This window comes from Nelumbo lutea, chromosome 5 (genome assembly GCF_056320005.1).
Source record: "Nelumbo lutea isolate HS-2025 chromosome 5, American lotus-T2T, whole genome shotgun sequence".
Lineage (NCBI taxonomy): Eukaryota > Viridiplantae > Streptophyta > Magnoliopsida > Proteales > Nelumbonaceae > Nelumbo > Nelumbo lutea.
This window is the reverse complement of record NC_142688.1, coordinates 64,261,911-64,275,380: the sequence shown is the minus strand read 5'-3', so window position 1 is coordinate 64,275,380 and position 13,470 is coordinate 64,261,911. Positions and strand designations below refer to the sequence as shown.

General features: G+C 40.2%; 1 protein-coding gene across 1 annotated transcript; it reads left to right on the top strand.

Moving 5' to 3' along the window:
- Window positions 1–2,323: 2,323 nt before the first annotated feature.
- Window positions 2,324–3,247, top strand: LOC148852730 (vacuolar iron transporter homolog 4-like). Its single transcript, XM_088946688.1, has one exon. It carries the CDS (start codon window positions 2,385–2,387, stop codon window positions 3,045–3,047), a length of 663 nt encoding a protein of 220 aa, XP_088802814.1. The 5' UTR covers window positions 2,324–2,384; the 3' UTR covers window positions 3,048–3,247.
- The last annotated feature ends 10,223 nt before the right edge of the window (window positions 3,248–13,470 follow it).

The following is a 13,470-nucleotide window of genomic DNA, read 5'->3' as shown; positions in this document are numbered from 1 at the left end:
AAGACTGTCTAACAAAGTGGTGTTTGGGTCATGGTTTAACTAGCCTTAGATGACACGTGGCCACCCAGTCATCGCCCGATCACCCCGACCACGTCAGCACGGCCCAACCAACTTCACGGCATACACCAACTCCATGGCCGTGACCGTGCTATGCTATTACCATAGCCCCCTATCTTATCCTCTCAGCCACGACAGGTACACGTCACGCATTTAAGCACGACCAAGGATAGGAGGAGGGATGAGGGCAACTCCACTAGGGAATAGGGCTCTATCCCAAAGACCTCAGCGCTATGCTATTACCATCTCCCACTCAAGGTAAGGGATTCGAACTTCTAGGACCCATACCGTTACTCTACTCAGACCAACACCCTTGTTGCTCGGCCCGACCATCCACCTCACCACCTTCTTTTGACTTGAGCGTCAGAGTATCTACTCAGGGATAACTCCTCCGGCCTTTGACATCCTTTCTTGATTGTTGGCAAGGACTATTTGATTACCTACCTCGGTTTGTGCACCACCTTGGATTGAGCAGCATCACTTTTTATTTTTGATTTTTTAAAATTTAATCATCAATCACATTTTTTGAATAATTTATTAAGGCGTGACGTTTGCCAACATTGAAACAAGAATGATATTAAAAAGAAAATAAAAATGGAAAAATACACTGCACTACATTGCATAATTCTGAATTCCACTACAACCCTATACAATTCAAAATGACTAATACCCCCACCCTAAAACACAAATACTTGTGTATCAGCATCAATTCGGAGCTGGCACCTACTCCAACTGTACTATGGGGCTAAGAATTCTTAGGGTGTTCTGAACAATCATTCTCCCCCCAAAAAAATGAATTGCAAAAGTTAGGTCTCGTTTGACTCAACATCTAAACCATGCAATTGTTAATATAATTGAGAATAAGTACATGTAAACTTGGTTAGAGGTGCAGCTGGAAATTGACAATAGGTATATGTAGACTTGGTGGTGGCCCATGTGCCAAACATTTTTAGATGTATTTCAAATAATTCATTTTATTTTAATTCCAAACTTTACCTCTTGGTGTAGGGGTGGCCATCTTGAATTTTATCAACCTTGTCGAAAAAGGTGTTTTAGATGGTTCATAATGATTAAAATGTCCTCTATTTTTTTTATTATTACAGCAGCTTTAAAAAATAGAAGAATATATTATTTTCAAACATTATGCTCAATTTGGATGAAATACAAATATAAATATGTAGAGTGCAAAACCTTGTATTTTGTACTATTTTGTATGCATGGCTTTATACATATTTTGAATTGTACTCCTTTCAATGCCACCTAAATCTTTACTCTGAAAAGCCATCTATTAACCACACGGCAATTTGGTAAGTTGCCCACTTGTGACGTCACCCCTAGTGAATTTGAAAGGCTGAGAGGTTTGGATTTAAAAACTCTCAAATAATACTAAATAAAGTAAATTACTTATACTATTCCTGAACTACTTGACAATTTTGAGAGGGGAAGTTAGGTTAATATGATTTTGAATCCTATTGATAAAAAAAATCCTTGTTCTTTTATCAGATTTATGTGGGGATTAGGGAATGTTTATTTTTCTAGGTATCCCTATCAAGGTTTTTAAAATTGGATTGGACATGGAACCATTCTAGGGTTTGGTTCCTAGGTCAAACGATCCAACCTTCCGGTCCAAACAGACAGCCTGCTTTGATAGAAAGAATAAAAAAAATTGAAAAACCCAAAAAACGGCCAAAAACCATTATAGAGTCGAACGGTTTGACGGTTCGAATGTTTGGATCAGTGATTCATTGACCAAATCAACTGTTTTGGCCAAAAAGTGATTTGGGGGTTAAACAAAACCAATCAACTGACCAGTTTTTGTTTTTCCGATCCGACCATCCAGTCCAGTCCAATTTTAAAAACATTGATTCCTATCTCTTAGGTGAATAAATAACTTTCTCCAAAATGAAAAAAATTACTAACTCAAAGGGCCTTAAATGAAAAACGAAAACGAATGGGGCCTTAAATGCAACTCGGGGGGGGGGTGAATTAAGAGAATTCAAAGTTTAAAGGGAGAATGAAAGGGGGAGTGTGTCTTCCACACGCCTTTCATCTTCCATTTTTGAATGTCACACAAAAATCAGAGGAGATGTTCAAGTAAGTTTCCAATAAAACTATTAAATTAAGCACATAGAACGGAATCCATTGATAAGAAAAAAAAATCCATTAAAATAATTAATAAAGAGTGCCCACCTGTCTCCATCATTACCACGCGACATAAGATTCTTTTTCGATAAATACCCAAAGGGGGCGTGTGTCTTCCACACGCCTTTCATCTTCCATTCATCCACCTTAGACGGTTCAGAATTTTCTTTCCATTTTTCTCCTCCATGGCAGTCTGTGACTCTGCAGATCAACCAACCCTCGACGACGCCAAACTGGCCGTCCACAGCAACGATGTTGAAGGACAGATAGTCGAAGTGAAGGATTTCGACTACACCCAAAGAGCACAGTGGCTCCGAGCCGCAGTGCTTGGTGCAAACGATGGGCTGGTCTCAACCGCATCACTAATGATGGGTGTTGGCGCGGTGAAACAAGATGCGAAAGCGATGATCGTTACCGGCTTTGCCGGATTGGTCGCCGGAGCATGCAGTATGGCGATAGGAGAATTTGTCTCGGTTTACTCGCAATTGGACATAGAAATGGCTCAGATGAAAAGAAAGAACGGGTCGAGAGATGACAGCGAGAGCAATGAAGAAAACAAGAAGGAGAAACTGCCGAATCCATTCCAGGCTGCGGCAGCGTCCACTCTCACCTTTGCCATTGGAGCTATGGTTCCGCTGCTGGCCGCGTCCTTCATCAAAGAATACAAAGTGAGGCTGGGGGTGGTGGTTGCAGTCTCCAGTTTGGCGTTGTTGGTATTTGGAGGTCTAGGGGCGGCCATGGGAAAGGCACCGGTGGGGAAGGCTTGTTTCAGGGTTCTAATTGGTGGGTGGTTGGCTATGGCCATTACTTTTGGATTAACAAAGCTTATTGGATCTCAAGCACTATAAGTCTTTTTTTTTTTTTTAATTTCTCTGTATCAAACTAGCAAATATCCATGACAAAAAAAGATAGAAAAGGTGTTTGTCATATTTTGTTTCTTCTGTATCTTTAATCTACCAATGATCTCTCTTGTTATTGTAGATCTGGATCTACAAAACTGGATCAGATTAGAGAATTTAGATTTAAAAACTTTTCCTCTAATTTGTAAGTGTTTTTACTAAATAGGTCCTCTCTGTCAAAAACATTTTATATTTCGATCTTAGAATGACCAACGGGATTGGGACTCAGGTTGGGTTTTCATCAAAATTTGAATGGGTCTGAGCTACAAATAGTGTAAGTGGTAACTAGGACCAACCCGAGTTGCACCTCAACACGTGACATCTTAAATCTAGTGGAAAATGTGAAAGAACATGGATCATCATTTTTTATATTTCAAAAATACCTCCTGATAGTTCTCTTATCAACCATTTTAATTTGAAGAAGGCATAGATTGCGTGTGTTATAAAAAATTGTTAAGGAATTTTTGGAATAAAAACCCAGGATATATGATCATTCATATGTTAAACTCGTTTTTTAAGTTTATGTGACCAAGGTCCTTGATAAGAAGGTTGATTATATAAAACGGTTGCAAATCATAGAGGTGTTTGAATCATACGATAGGTTTTAGTAAATACGTGAAATTACAGTGTGTGAGTAATGAAATTGCATTTTCACCAAAAAAAAATAGCAGTGGCGACTTCCTGACTGGTGAGTGCTAAATATGCTTCTTGCTAGCATTAAAATAGATTAGGAAGATATAAAAAATAAAATAATCTTTGAATAAAAGTAAATAATCTTTTCCATCTTTTCCATCCTAAAAGTTAAGGTATAGTTTAAAAAATTTACCCTTATTTAATTCCTTTTTATTCCTCTTGTTCAATTCTGCAGCGCTAATAAAGAACACCTGACCATTGGATCCAAAAGTCTACTATTCTTAGTGCGTCATGCATGACGCAAGCTCATGTGGGAACCCAATGAGTTCGTTCCTGTCAAACAGGGTAACCAATTACAGCACCCTTTGATTCACTTATCCTTTGTGCCGCACAAGGTTGCTGCTTCTATCAATTTGAACCTATTCACATTTTGTGGAAAGCAGATTCAAGCTGGGCATGTGCTATTTTTGAGAGCATATGCAGTATTCATTTGCAAAGTAGATGCCAGCACAAAAGTCTATAAAAAAGGAATCAATAAAGTAAAAAAGTGGTTAAACTATAAAGAACCCCCTGTACTATATTTTAATTTTCAACATAGTCCTCCTAACTTTAGCTTTTGGATAAAGGCTCCCGTTAACATTTCTATTTTCATTTAATTATTTAAAATTTTTTAAATTCTTAAATTACCAATTCAGCTAAATTAAGAAAAAAAGAATTTTATTTAATTATTTTAATTTTTTTAATTCCCAAATTACCCTTTCAGCAAATTAGCTTGACAATACTACCGGTGTCAGCTTTCAGGGGAGGAAAGAGCAGTACCACTGGCAAGAGATGTGAAAAGAAAATCCGAGACCTTATCATTAGTTCGGTTCGGTCAAACGAACCGAACTAGTGTAAAACCTTATCATTAGTTCTACAAATGTGGCACTGCAAACAACTTAACGGATTAGGTAATAACGGTGCTATATTGTGTTGCTAAAGTTTAACAGTCAAACCTCTGGTATTGCTGGGTCAGAGTTAGACCTGTAAACTTGTGATCTTTTCCACTACAAAGGACTTATAACATGTAATTTCTTCCATGGTTTTTCCTTAAAATCGAGAATGTCTTTTCCAACTGATTTAAGGTCGTTTTACAGTCAAACCTCTGGTGCTATATTCTGAGTTTGTTTCAGTATTTTAACAACAAAATCAGTTATATTTATGTTTTTTTTAGGTCACCAATAAGCTTGTCAGAGATTTTTTCCTTGTTCGGCAACATTTAAAGGTATTTTTGGGTTAGTTAAGTATTAAAAGAAAATGGCAAGAAAAAAATAGAAAATGTTAAATGAGATGTTTTGATAATTTAACGCCTTAAAGGTTGAGGGGGTATTTGTTGTAACATAAAATTCAGGAGGCCTTTGTCGCAAATTAAAATGTAAAGTCTTTGTCAATGACCCATAATAGGGGGGTCTTTGTAATTTACCTTAAAAGAAAGATGAAGATTCCTATTGTTTAATTAATAGCCATTTTGTGACACCAACGATTTTGGGTGATGCAACAGAATTTTCTAGCTGTAAAAATTTATTGATCAGAACAATTACAAAGATATAGAATGTGGGCAACCGTTACTGAATCATACCCACATTTAACACAGTTGAAATTCAATGTCTTCAATGAGGTTCCAACAAGATGGAAGGAATTCACAGCAAAAGTTTTCTGTGCAACACTTAATTGTGCTTAAATCCTTTTTAATTGTGCCCCATAAGATGTTCCTTTCTTTGGTGGGCTATGTCCAAATTTGCACCGACTGAATAATGTCAGTAATCTTAACATATAACTAGGCTGAATGTGATATCAGAATAGTAGATAAGATTTGATCTGCATTCTTTAAGCCATAAAAAGAAGCAAATCGTAGGTGGTTGAGATGCATGTGACGTACAGTTGAAGTTGTAGCTGGGGAAAAAACGTTTAGTAGGCGGTGTCATTCTGTTGTATTTGGTTTGGGAGTTTGTTAAAAGTTGTTAAGCAGTTAATTAATAGGGTTAGGTAAGCTTGCGAGTATTTAAAAATAAGTGATTATTTGAATAAGAAATTATTTTGAGTTAGGAGGACACCATGCAACAAGCATATATTTGTGTTTAGGAAATAAGTTTAAAATAAGTGCTTATTTCAAGAATAAGCAATTATTTGAGAAGTCCAAATTTTGGGCTTATTTTTAAATGCTTCTTCACATCTATGCCCACAGAGTGCACCCCACAGGCAGCCCACATGCACATCTCAGCATGCATTGGGAGCATTTCTCGTACATGTCATTGATATATGTTTGCAATACACATTTGGGAATGTGCTGTGGGGGCTGCAAATGCGATCTCTTTATTAAATAAGTGCTTATTTCCTTTATCTTGGCCTGCCATGTCATTTTAAAAATACCTTCTATTACCCATATTTAAAATAAATGCTTTTTCACCAAATACTCAAATAAGCATTTGCGTAAGAGGATAGACTTATATAATACTTGAAGTATTGCTACAAAATAATTGTCATAACAAGACTGCAGGTTCCACAGTAGTCATCTGGCTAGCAACACTTGTCTAAGGAGGACCATGGACTCTCCCTTAGAAGCCAGTCGCAAATACTTTTCACACACGAACCTTTCATGGGATGTAAGACAAAGCAAATAAAGCAGAATGTGGTCTAGGGAGTAAATAATTGAAAAAGTTGTTTGTAGATATTATCTCCCGTGAGATGACATGTAATAGGAGACTACAGGCGTGGTAACAAAGTGAGTATGTTCCCTACATCGCAGCCTGGCATTTGTCCTAATTGGAGCAACCTAGGAACTAAACCCTAAACCAGTTGAAGAATATTTTGAAATTCTTGATCCTTGCCTATGCATAAAGTGAGCCTTTAACCACGTAGGAAATATTTTAGATTTCTTGCACCACACACAAAGTGATCCCTCCCTTTGTTTATAAATAACAGAGTTCATAACATGAAATGGGGATTATTGAGATTAGATTTAGGTCATTCGATATTCCCTGCCCTAATTATTCTATCGGTTTGAGCAATTAAGCACTCTAGTCCTAGCATCATTTCGTCCTTTCTACCTTGTAAGTTTCATTTTCGTCCTCCTAATCCAATCTCGTCGTTAACACTATTATTCTTCTCAACATCCTACATTTACCTCCAGAACTTAGACCATCTCTATAATGCCATACCTACAACTTTCTCTTATCTTATTTTTCAAATAAGCACTTCCAAAAATGGCGTTAGTTTGCTTCCAATCTGTCAGTAAATTGTTTTGTTGTAATACACATATAAATTGTTTGGAAGAAAGGGCAGTTTTGATTTATTATTCTCTTTCTCTCTCTCTCTCCCTTGTATTTTGTTTCTCCTTTCTCCCAACTTTCGCCTCAGCCATGGCTATAACACTTGGTTTATATCAAAGCAATAATTATAAGATCCTACTAGATGGTAGACACCATTCGATCCAAGGCTACAAAAAAATTCCAAATCAACATTATATCACTAATGCAGATCGACCTGAATGCATTGAAGAGCCCAATTCCGCAAACAAAATGGCCCTAGCCTACAAGAGAGGTTGCTTCCCATGCCAAGATTCATCGATCTTGTTGGCAATCAGAACCAATGGAATAGTAATCCCACTACAAGAAATTTGATTTCTAGCAACGGATAAAACCGTTGTGAGATGTCCTTAAAACCATTGCTAGAGACCTATAGCAACGGACTAGCGACGGATACCAAACCAATGCCTCTTCCACCATGGTAATAGGTTCTGGCAACAAATAAATAAAACTGTTGCTAGAGACATCATTTAGCAACGGATATAACCATTGCTACAGTCTTAATCTCTTGCAACAGACATTAGGTCAACCGTTGCTAAAATGGTTATAGCAATGGACAAAACCGTAGATAAAAGAGTGCAAAAGAGAAAATTGGTGGATATGCTGCTATGGTTATTCTCTAAAACCGTTGCACCTTTCCATGAACTAAAACTCCAGCTTCAAGTTATAGAGCCTAACTTCCACTTACAACATATGCAAACCAAGGGTCTGGGAGACATAGGCATAGAAATCTGAAATCTCCATACTCATACTTTTGTCCCTGGTATTGTTGATCCCTATGGCCCACAAGGTGTGTACAAACACAAAATTAATAGGGTTTTCTACATCCATCAACATCTTTCTTTCTTTGTACCCGTTGACGAGCCCTATCACATACACGTTAGACAGTGTATGACCTTAACCCCAATTAGATTGATGTACTTTTGACATTTTTTGTAAATAAATAATAGTACATAAATGATTCATGTTATATCTGGTGTGTTTTTGTGTAATACCCTTAAACTGGACACTTATGAGACTCGTGTTAGTTTATAATCTTCATAACCATTGGATAGACCTAGGGAGGTATATCTTGCCAAGACAGGCACTAATGTGCTGTCAAGTTGGTTGAGGTGGTTTGTCTCAGATGCCAGGGTGAGATCTGAAGCACATATAGTGTGGATTTGTTTGAAACTCTAAATCGGACCATTTTCTGGTTATGCCCTAGACCTTAGAGACAAATGGGCAAAATTGAAAAGTTATCCCTAACCCTTAGACTCGATTATGGTATTGAACTAGGTGTTGAAGGGTTGAGAGATCCATCACATGGACGCCCAAAGAATGCGGAATAAGGGGCGAACTTCAAAAATTTTTCTCTCCCTTCAACTAGGAATCACATTCCCTATTTAGAAAATCACATTTTCAAGGATAAATCTTGAACCTTAAACTGAACCAGATCTGAACCAAAAGGAATGGGAGAGAATGATACCTGATACAGAGAAGCAATATCTCCCAACGAAGGTGTTCACGCCCAAGGAAGGATCCAAAGACTGCTCCCACTGAAGATGGCGCAGTGCAGGATGGAGCAGAATTAGCAGTGTTCTTCCCCAAGAACTCTGTCATTCTCAAGAAACAGCAGGATGGAACGTGAGCACAACTTCCTTTTCAATCATTTCTCAAAGAATTGACGTCAAGATCCAATCCTGACTTCTCCCACAGCTGGAGATCGAACTGGGAAACAGGGCGGCAAGATCAGGGAGGCGGCAAGAGAGTATTCGCAGGGTGCAGAATTCTCTCTTCTTGATTTCAGCACTAAAGAGGATCTGATGTATTTCTTGTTCTCTCTCAAGGCTGCCGCCCCCTCCTTCCTTTTGTTAACTTGAAAAGATCAGCTCCTAATCCCATTAGGAGGTGCTTATCCAAATCATATTTGGATCAGCCTTCTCTTCCAGTGATAAGGATATACCCTTATCTTATCTGCAGATTAGATTAGCTTTATCCTAATCTTATTAGGAGGTTTCTAGATCTGAATCACATTCAGATCTGGACTCTCTGAGTGGATAGGATGAAGACCCTATCCTAACTGGTAATCCATCTCAGAATTCGCCCCTTTAATTAACTAAATTAATAGCCCAGTTCGAAATGGGCTTTAGGCCCATTAAGCTTATGTGCTCACTTAACCTTCCTAACTGCTGCCCAGTTGGGCTTCCTTGTATGGCATGGGACCCAAGCATTGATCTACACATCAGCCACATGGGTTCGGCCCAGCCTTTGTTACAAGGCCTGGTCGAATACACTGTTAAGACAGTGCACCCCCTAAAACCCATCGAATGGGCTCTATGGGCCCAACACTTACGCTAAGTGGTCCCTGGGCCAAGCCACCTTGTAACACCCAGGGACTGTGGGCAGATGCAAGATTAGCCCATCAGGTATTATCCTCAATGGTCTTACACTTAACCTCTCTTTCCATAATGATCATACACTGCCCGACAAGAGAGGACCTCTCCCTCGGCTGCAAGGAACAGTGTTGCACTCTCCACTTATATGGATCCCGGGAATTAAAACCCTTTTGCAAACATTTTAGAAACCATAATATATATACTTTTATATCTCATATAAAATATACTTTGCCAAACAAATCTCAACGGTTGAAATCGGCTGCCGGCAGTCTTGGTTTCCATCAGTGAGAGTGCATCCCCGATCATTACCTTTGTCCGATAAAGGGGCTGATCCTGTCACTATGATCACCCACTCAGATGAATTCTCGGATTGTCCCAACATACCCAAGTTTTGACCCCCGCTAAGGATCTCACTGATTGGTACATCAAAGACAGCCCGATCCGACACCTAATGTAGTATCATAATCGAGTCTAGGGGTCGGGTGTAACTTTCCAGTTTTGCCCATCAATCTCCAAGGTCCAGGGCAATACTGGAAATCTAGTCCAGTTCAAAGATTCAATTAATCCGACACTGTATGTGCCTAGGGTCTCACCCCGGTAGCTGAGACAAGCCACCCCAACCGACTTGGTGGCACCACAGTGTCAGCCTTGTCAGGATAGGTCTCCCCAGACCGACCCACTGGCTGTGAACATTCTAAACTAACACGAGTCTCAATAAGTGTCCAGTTTAAGGGTATTACACAGAAACATACCAAGGGAACATGAATCAAATATGTACTTTTATTCATTTACAATAAACTCATAAAGTACATCAATTTTGATTGAAGCTAAGGGCATACAAAACTGTCTAACAGCTCCCACTTGCACTTAGGTCTAATCAGGTACTAGCCGGAGTCCCATGCTTTCCACGTGTTTCTCAAACACTTTCTGTGATAGTGGCTTTGTCAATGGGTCTGCTACATTATCCGCTGACGATACCTTCTGAATCAGGACGTCCCCTCTACCAACAATCTCCCACAGTACGTGGTACTTCCTCTCGATGTGCTTCGACTTCGAGTGGGCTCGTGGCTCCTTAGCCTGAGCAATGGCTCCATTGTTGTCACACAACAATGGGATGGGTGATGTGTCGGACGGAACTACTCCCAACTCATGAATGAACTTCTTCATCCATATGGCTTCTTTGGCAGCCTCACCTGCGGCTATGTACTCGGCCTCGGTCGTGGAGTCTGCAGTGAACCCCTGTTTGCTGCTTTTCTAGCAAACAGCACACGATCCTATCGTAAAAACATATCTAGATGTAGACTTTCTATCATCTGGGTCTATCTGGAAATCGGCATCTGTATACCCTTGGATCTGTAGTGAGCTACCGTCGAATACTAGACAAAACTCTTTTGTCCTTCGAAGGTACTTAAGTATGTTTTTCACAGCAGTCCAATGCTCCTGCCCTGGGTTGGCCTGAAATCTGCTTACTACACTCACTGCCTGAGCAATGTCAGGACGAGTGCACAGCATGGCATACATGATGCTCCCTACGACAGAGGCATAGGGAACGTCTTTCATGCCATCAATCTCCTCAGAATTCTTGGGAGACATCTTCTTGGAGAGAGTGACTCCGTGCCTGAACGGAACATTTCCTTTCTTGGAGTTTTCCATGCTGTATCTCTTGACTATTTTGTCAATGTAGGCAGATTGGGATAATCCTATTATCCGCTTCGATCTATCTCTATAGAGTCGAAGACCTAGTATATAGGAGGCTTCTCCAAGATCTTTCATGGAGAATTGCTGTAGTAACCATACTTTCACCGTAGTTAACATACCTACATCATTCCCAATGAGTAGAATGTCATCTACATATAGAATCAAGAAGGTAACCTTATCTCCACTGTACTTCCTGTAGACACAGGGTTCATCCGGATTCTGCTCGAAGTCAAACGATTTGACGGCAGAGTCAAAATGGATGTTCCAACTTCTAGAAGCTTGCTTAAGTCCATAAATGGATCTATTAAGTTTACATACCATGTTTTCCTGACCTGCAGCAATGAAGCCTTGCGGCTGCTGCATATAGATATCTTCAGTAAGATCTCCATTCAGGAATGCAGTTTTGACATCCATTTGCCAAATCTCATAATTATGGTATGATGCTACAGCTAGCAGGATCCTAATGGATTTAAGCATGGCCACAAGCGAAAAGGTTTCCTCATAATCGATGCCCTCTTTCTGAGTGTACCCTTTCGCCACCAGACGAGCCTTGAAGGTCTCAACCTTACCATCGGGGCCCTTCTTCCTCTTGTAAATCCATTTGCAACCGATTGCTTTTACCCCGGAGGGCTGATCTACTAGAGTCCAGACTCCATTGGTCTCCATTGAGTCCATCTCTGCTCTCATGGCCTCCACCCACTTCTGGGAATCTATGTCCAACATAGCTTCCATGTAAGTCACGGGATCCTCCTCACTAGTCAAGGTTTCCACCAGGTAACTGTCCTGGTCATAACCATAACGGACTGGTGGCCTGGATACCCGAGTGGATCTTCTAGGTTGGTCACTACCTGGAACTTGTGGGACATCTCCCACTGCTCCTGAGTTCTCCTCATCAAGAATAACTTCCTGACGATGGGTGTCTAGGATATAGTCGGTTTCCAAGAATTGCACATTACGACTGCAGAACACTTTCTGCTCACTTGGGTCATAGAATAGGTAACCTACAGAGCCTTTTGGGTAGCATACAAATAGGCAACGACTGGTCTTGGATTCCAACTTGTCTGCACTTGTTCTCTTAACGTGTGTTGGACAACCCCAAATCTTCAAGTGTCTGATACTTGGTTTCTTTCCGGTCCAAAGTTCATATGGAGTATTCGAAACCGATTTGGTTGGAACCCGATTCAGCACATAAATCACAGTCTCTAATGCGTAACCCCAAAAGGATGTGGGTAACTCTGAGTGTATGAGAAGTGACCGGACCATATCCAATAAGGTCCTATTCCTCCTCTCCGAAACACCGTTAAGTTGTGGTGTAGCAGGAGGAGCTAATTGTGATACCATCCCATTGTCCTTTAAGTAGTCCCTGAATTCGTCAGAGAGATACTCGCCACCTCGATCTGATCGAAGGGTTGAGAGATCCATCACATGGACGCCCAAAGAATGCAGAATAAGGGGCGAACTTCAAAAATTTTTCTCTCCCTTCAACTGGGAATCACATTCCCTATTTAGAAAATCACATTTTCAAGGATAAATCTTGAACCTTAAACTGAACCAGATCTGAACCAAAAGGAATGAGAGAGAATGATACCTGATACGGAGAAGCAATATCTCCCAACGAAGGTGTTCACACCCAAGGAAGGATCCAAAGACTGCTCCCACTGAAGATGGCGCAGTGCAGGATGGAACTGAATCAACAGTGTTCTTCCCCAAGAACTCTGTCCTTCTCAAGAAACAGCAGGATGGAACGTGAGCACAGCTTCCTTTTCAATCATTTCTCAAAGAATTGATGTCAAGATCCAATCTTGACTTCTCCCACAGCTGGAGATCGAACTGGGAAATAGGACGGCAAGATCAGGGAGGCGGCAAGAGAGTATTCGCAGGGTGCAGAATTCTCTCTTCTTGATTTCAGCACTAAAGAGGATCTGATGTATTTCTTGTTCTCTCTCAAGGCTGCCGCCCCCTCCTTCCTTTTGTTAACTTGAAAAGATCAGCTCCTAATCCCATTAGGAGGTGCTTATCCAAATCATATTTGGATCAGCCTTCTCTTCCAGTTATAAGGATAAACCCTTATCTTATCTGCAGATTAGATTAGCTTTATCCTAATCTTATTAGGAGGTTTCTAGATCTGAATCACATTCAGATCTGGACTCTCTGAGTGGATAGGATGAAGACCCTATCCTAACTGCTAATCCATCTCAGAATTCGCCCATTTAATTAACTAAATTAATAGCCCAGTTCGAAATGGGCTTTAGGCCCATTAAGCTTATGTGCTCACTTAACCTTCCTAACTGCTGCCCAGTTGGGCTTCCTTGTATGGCG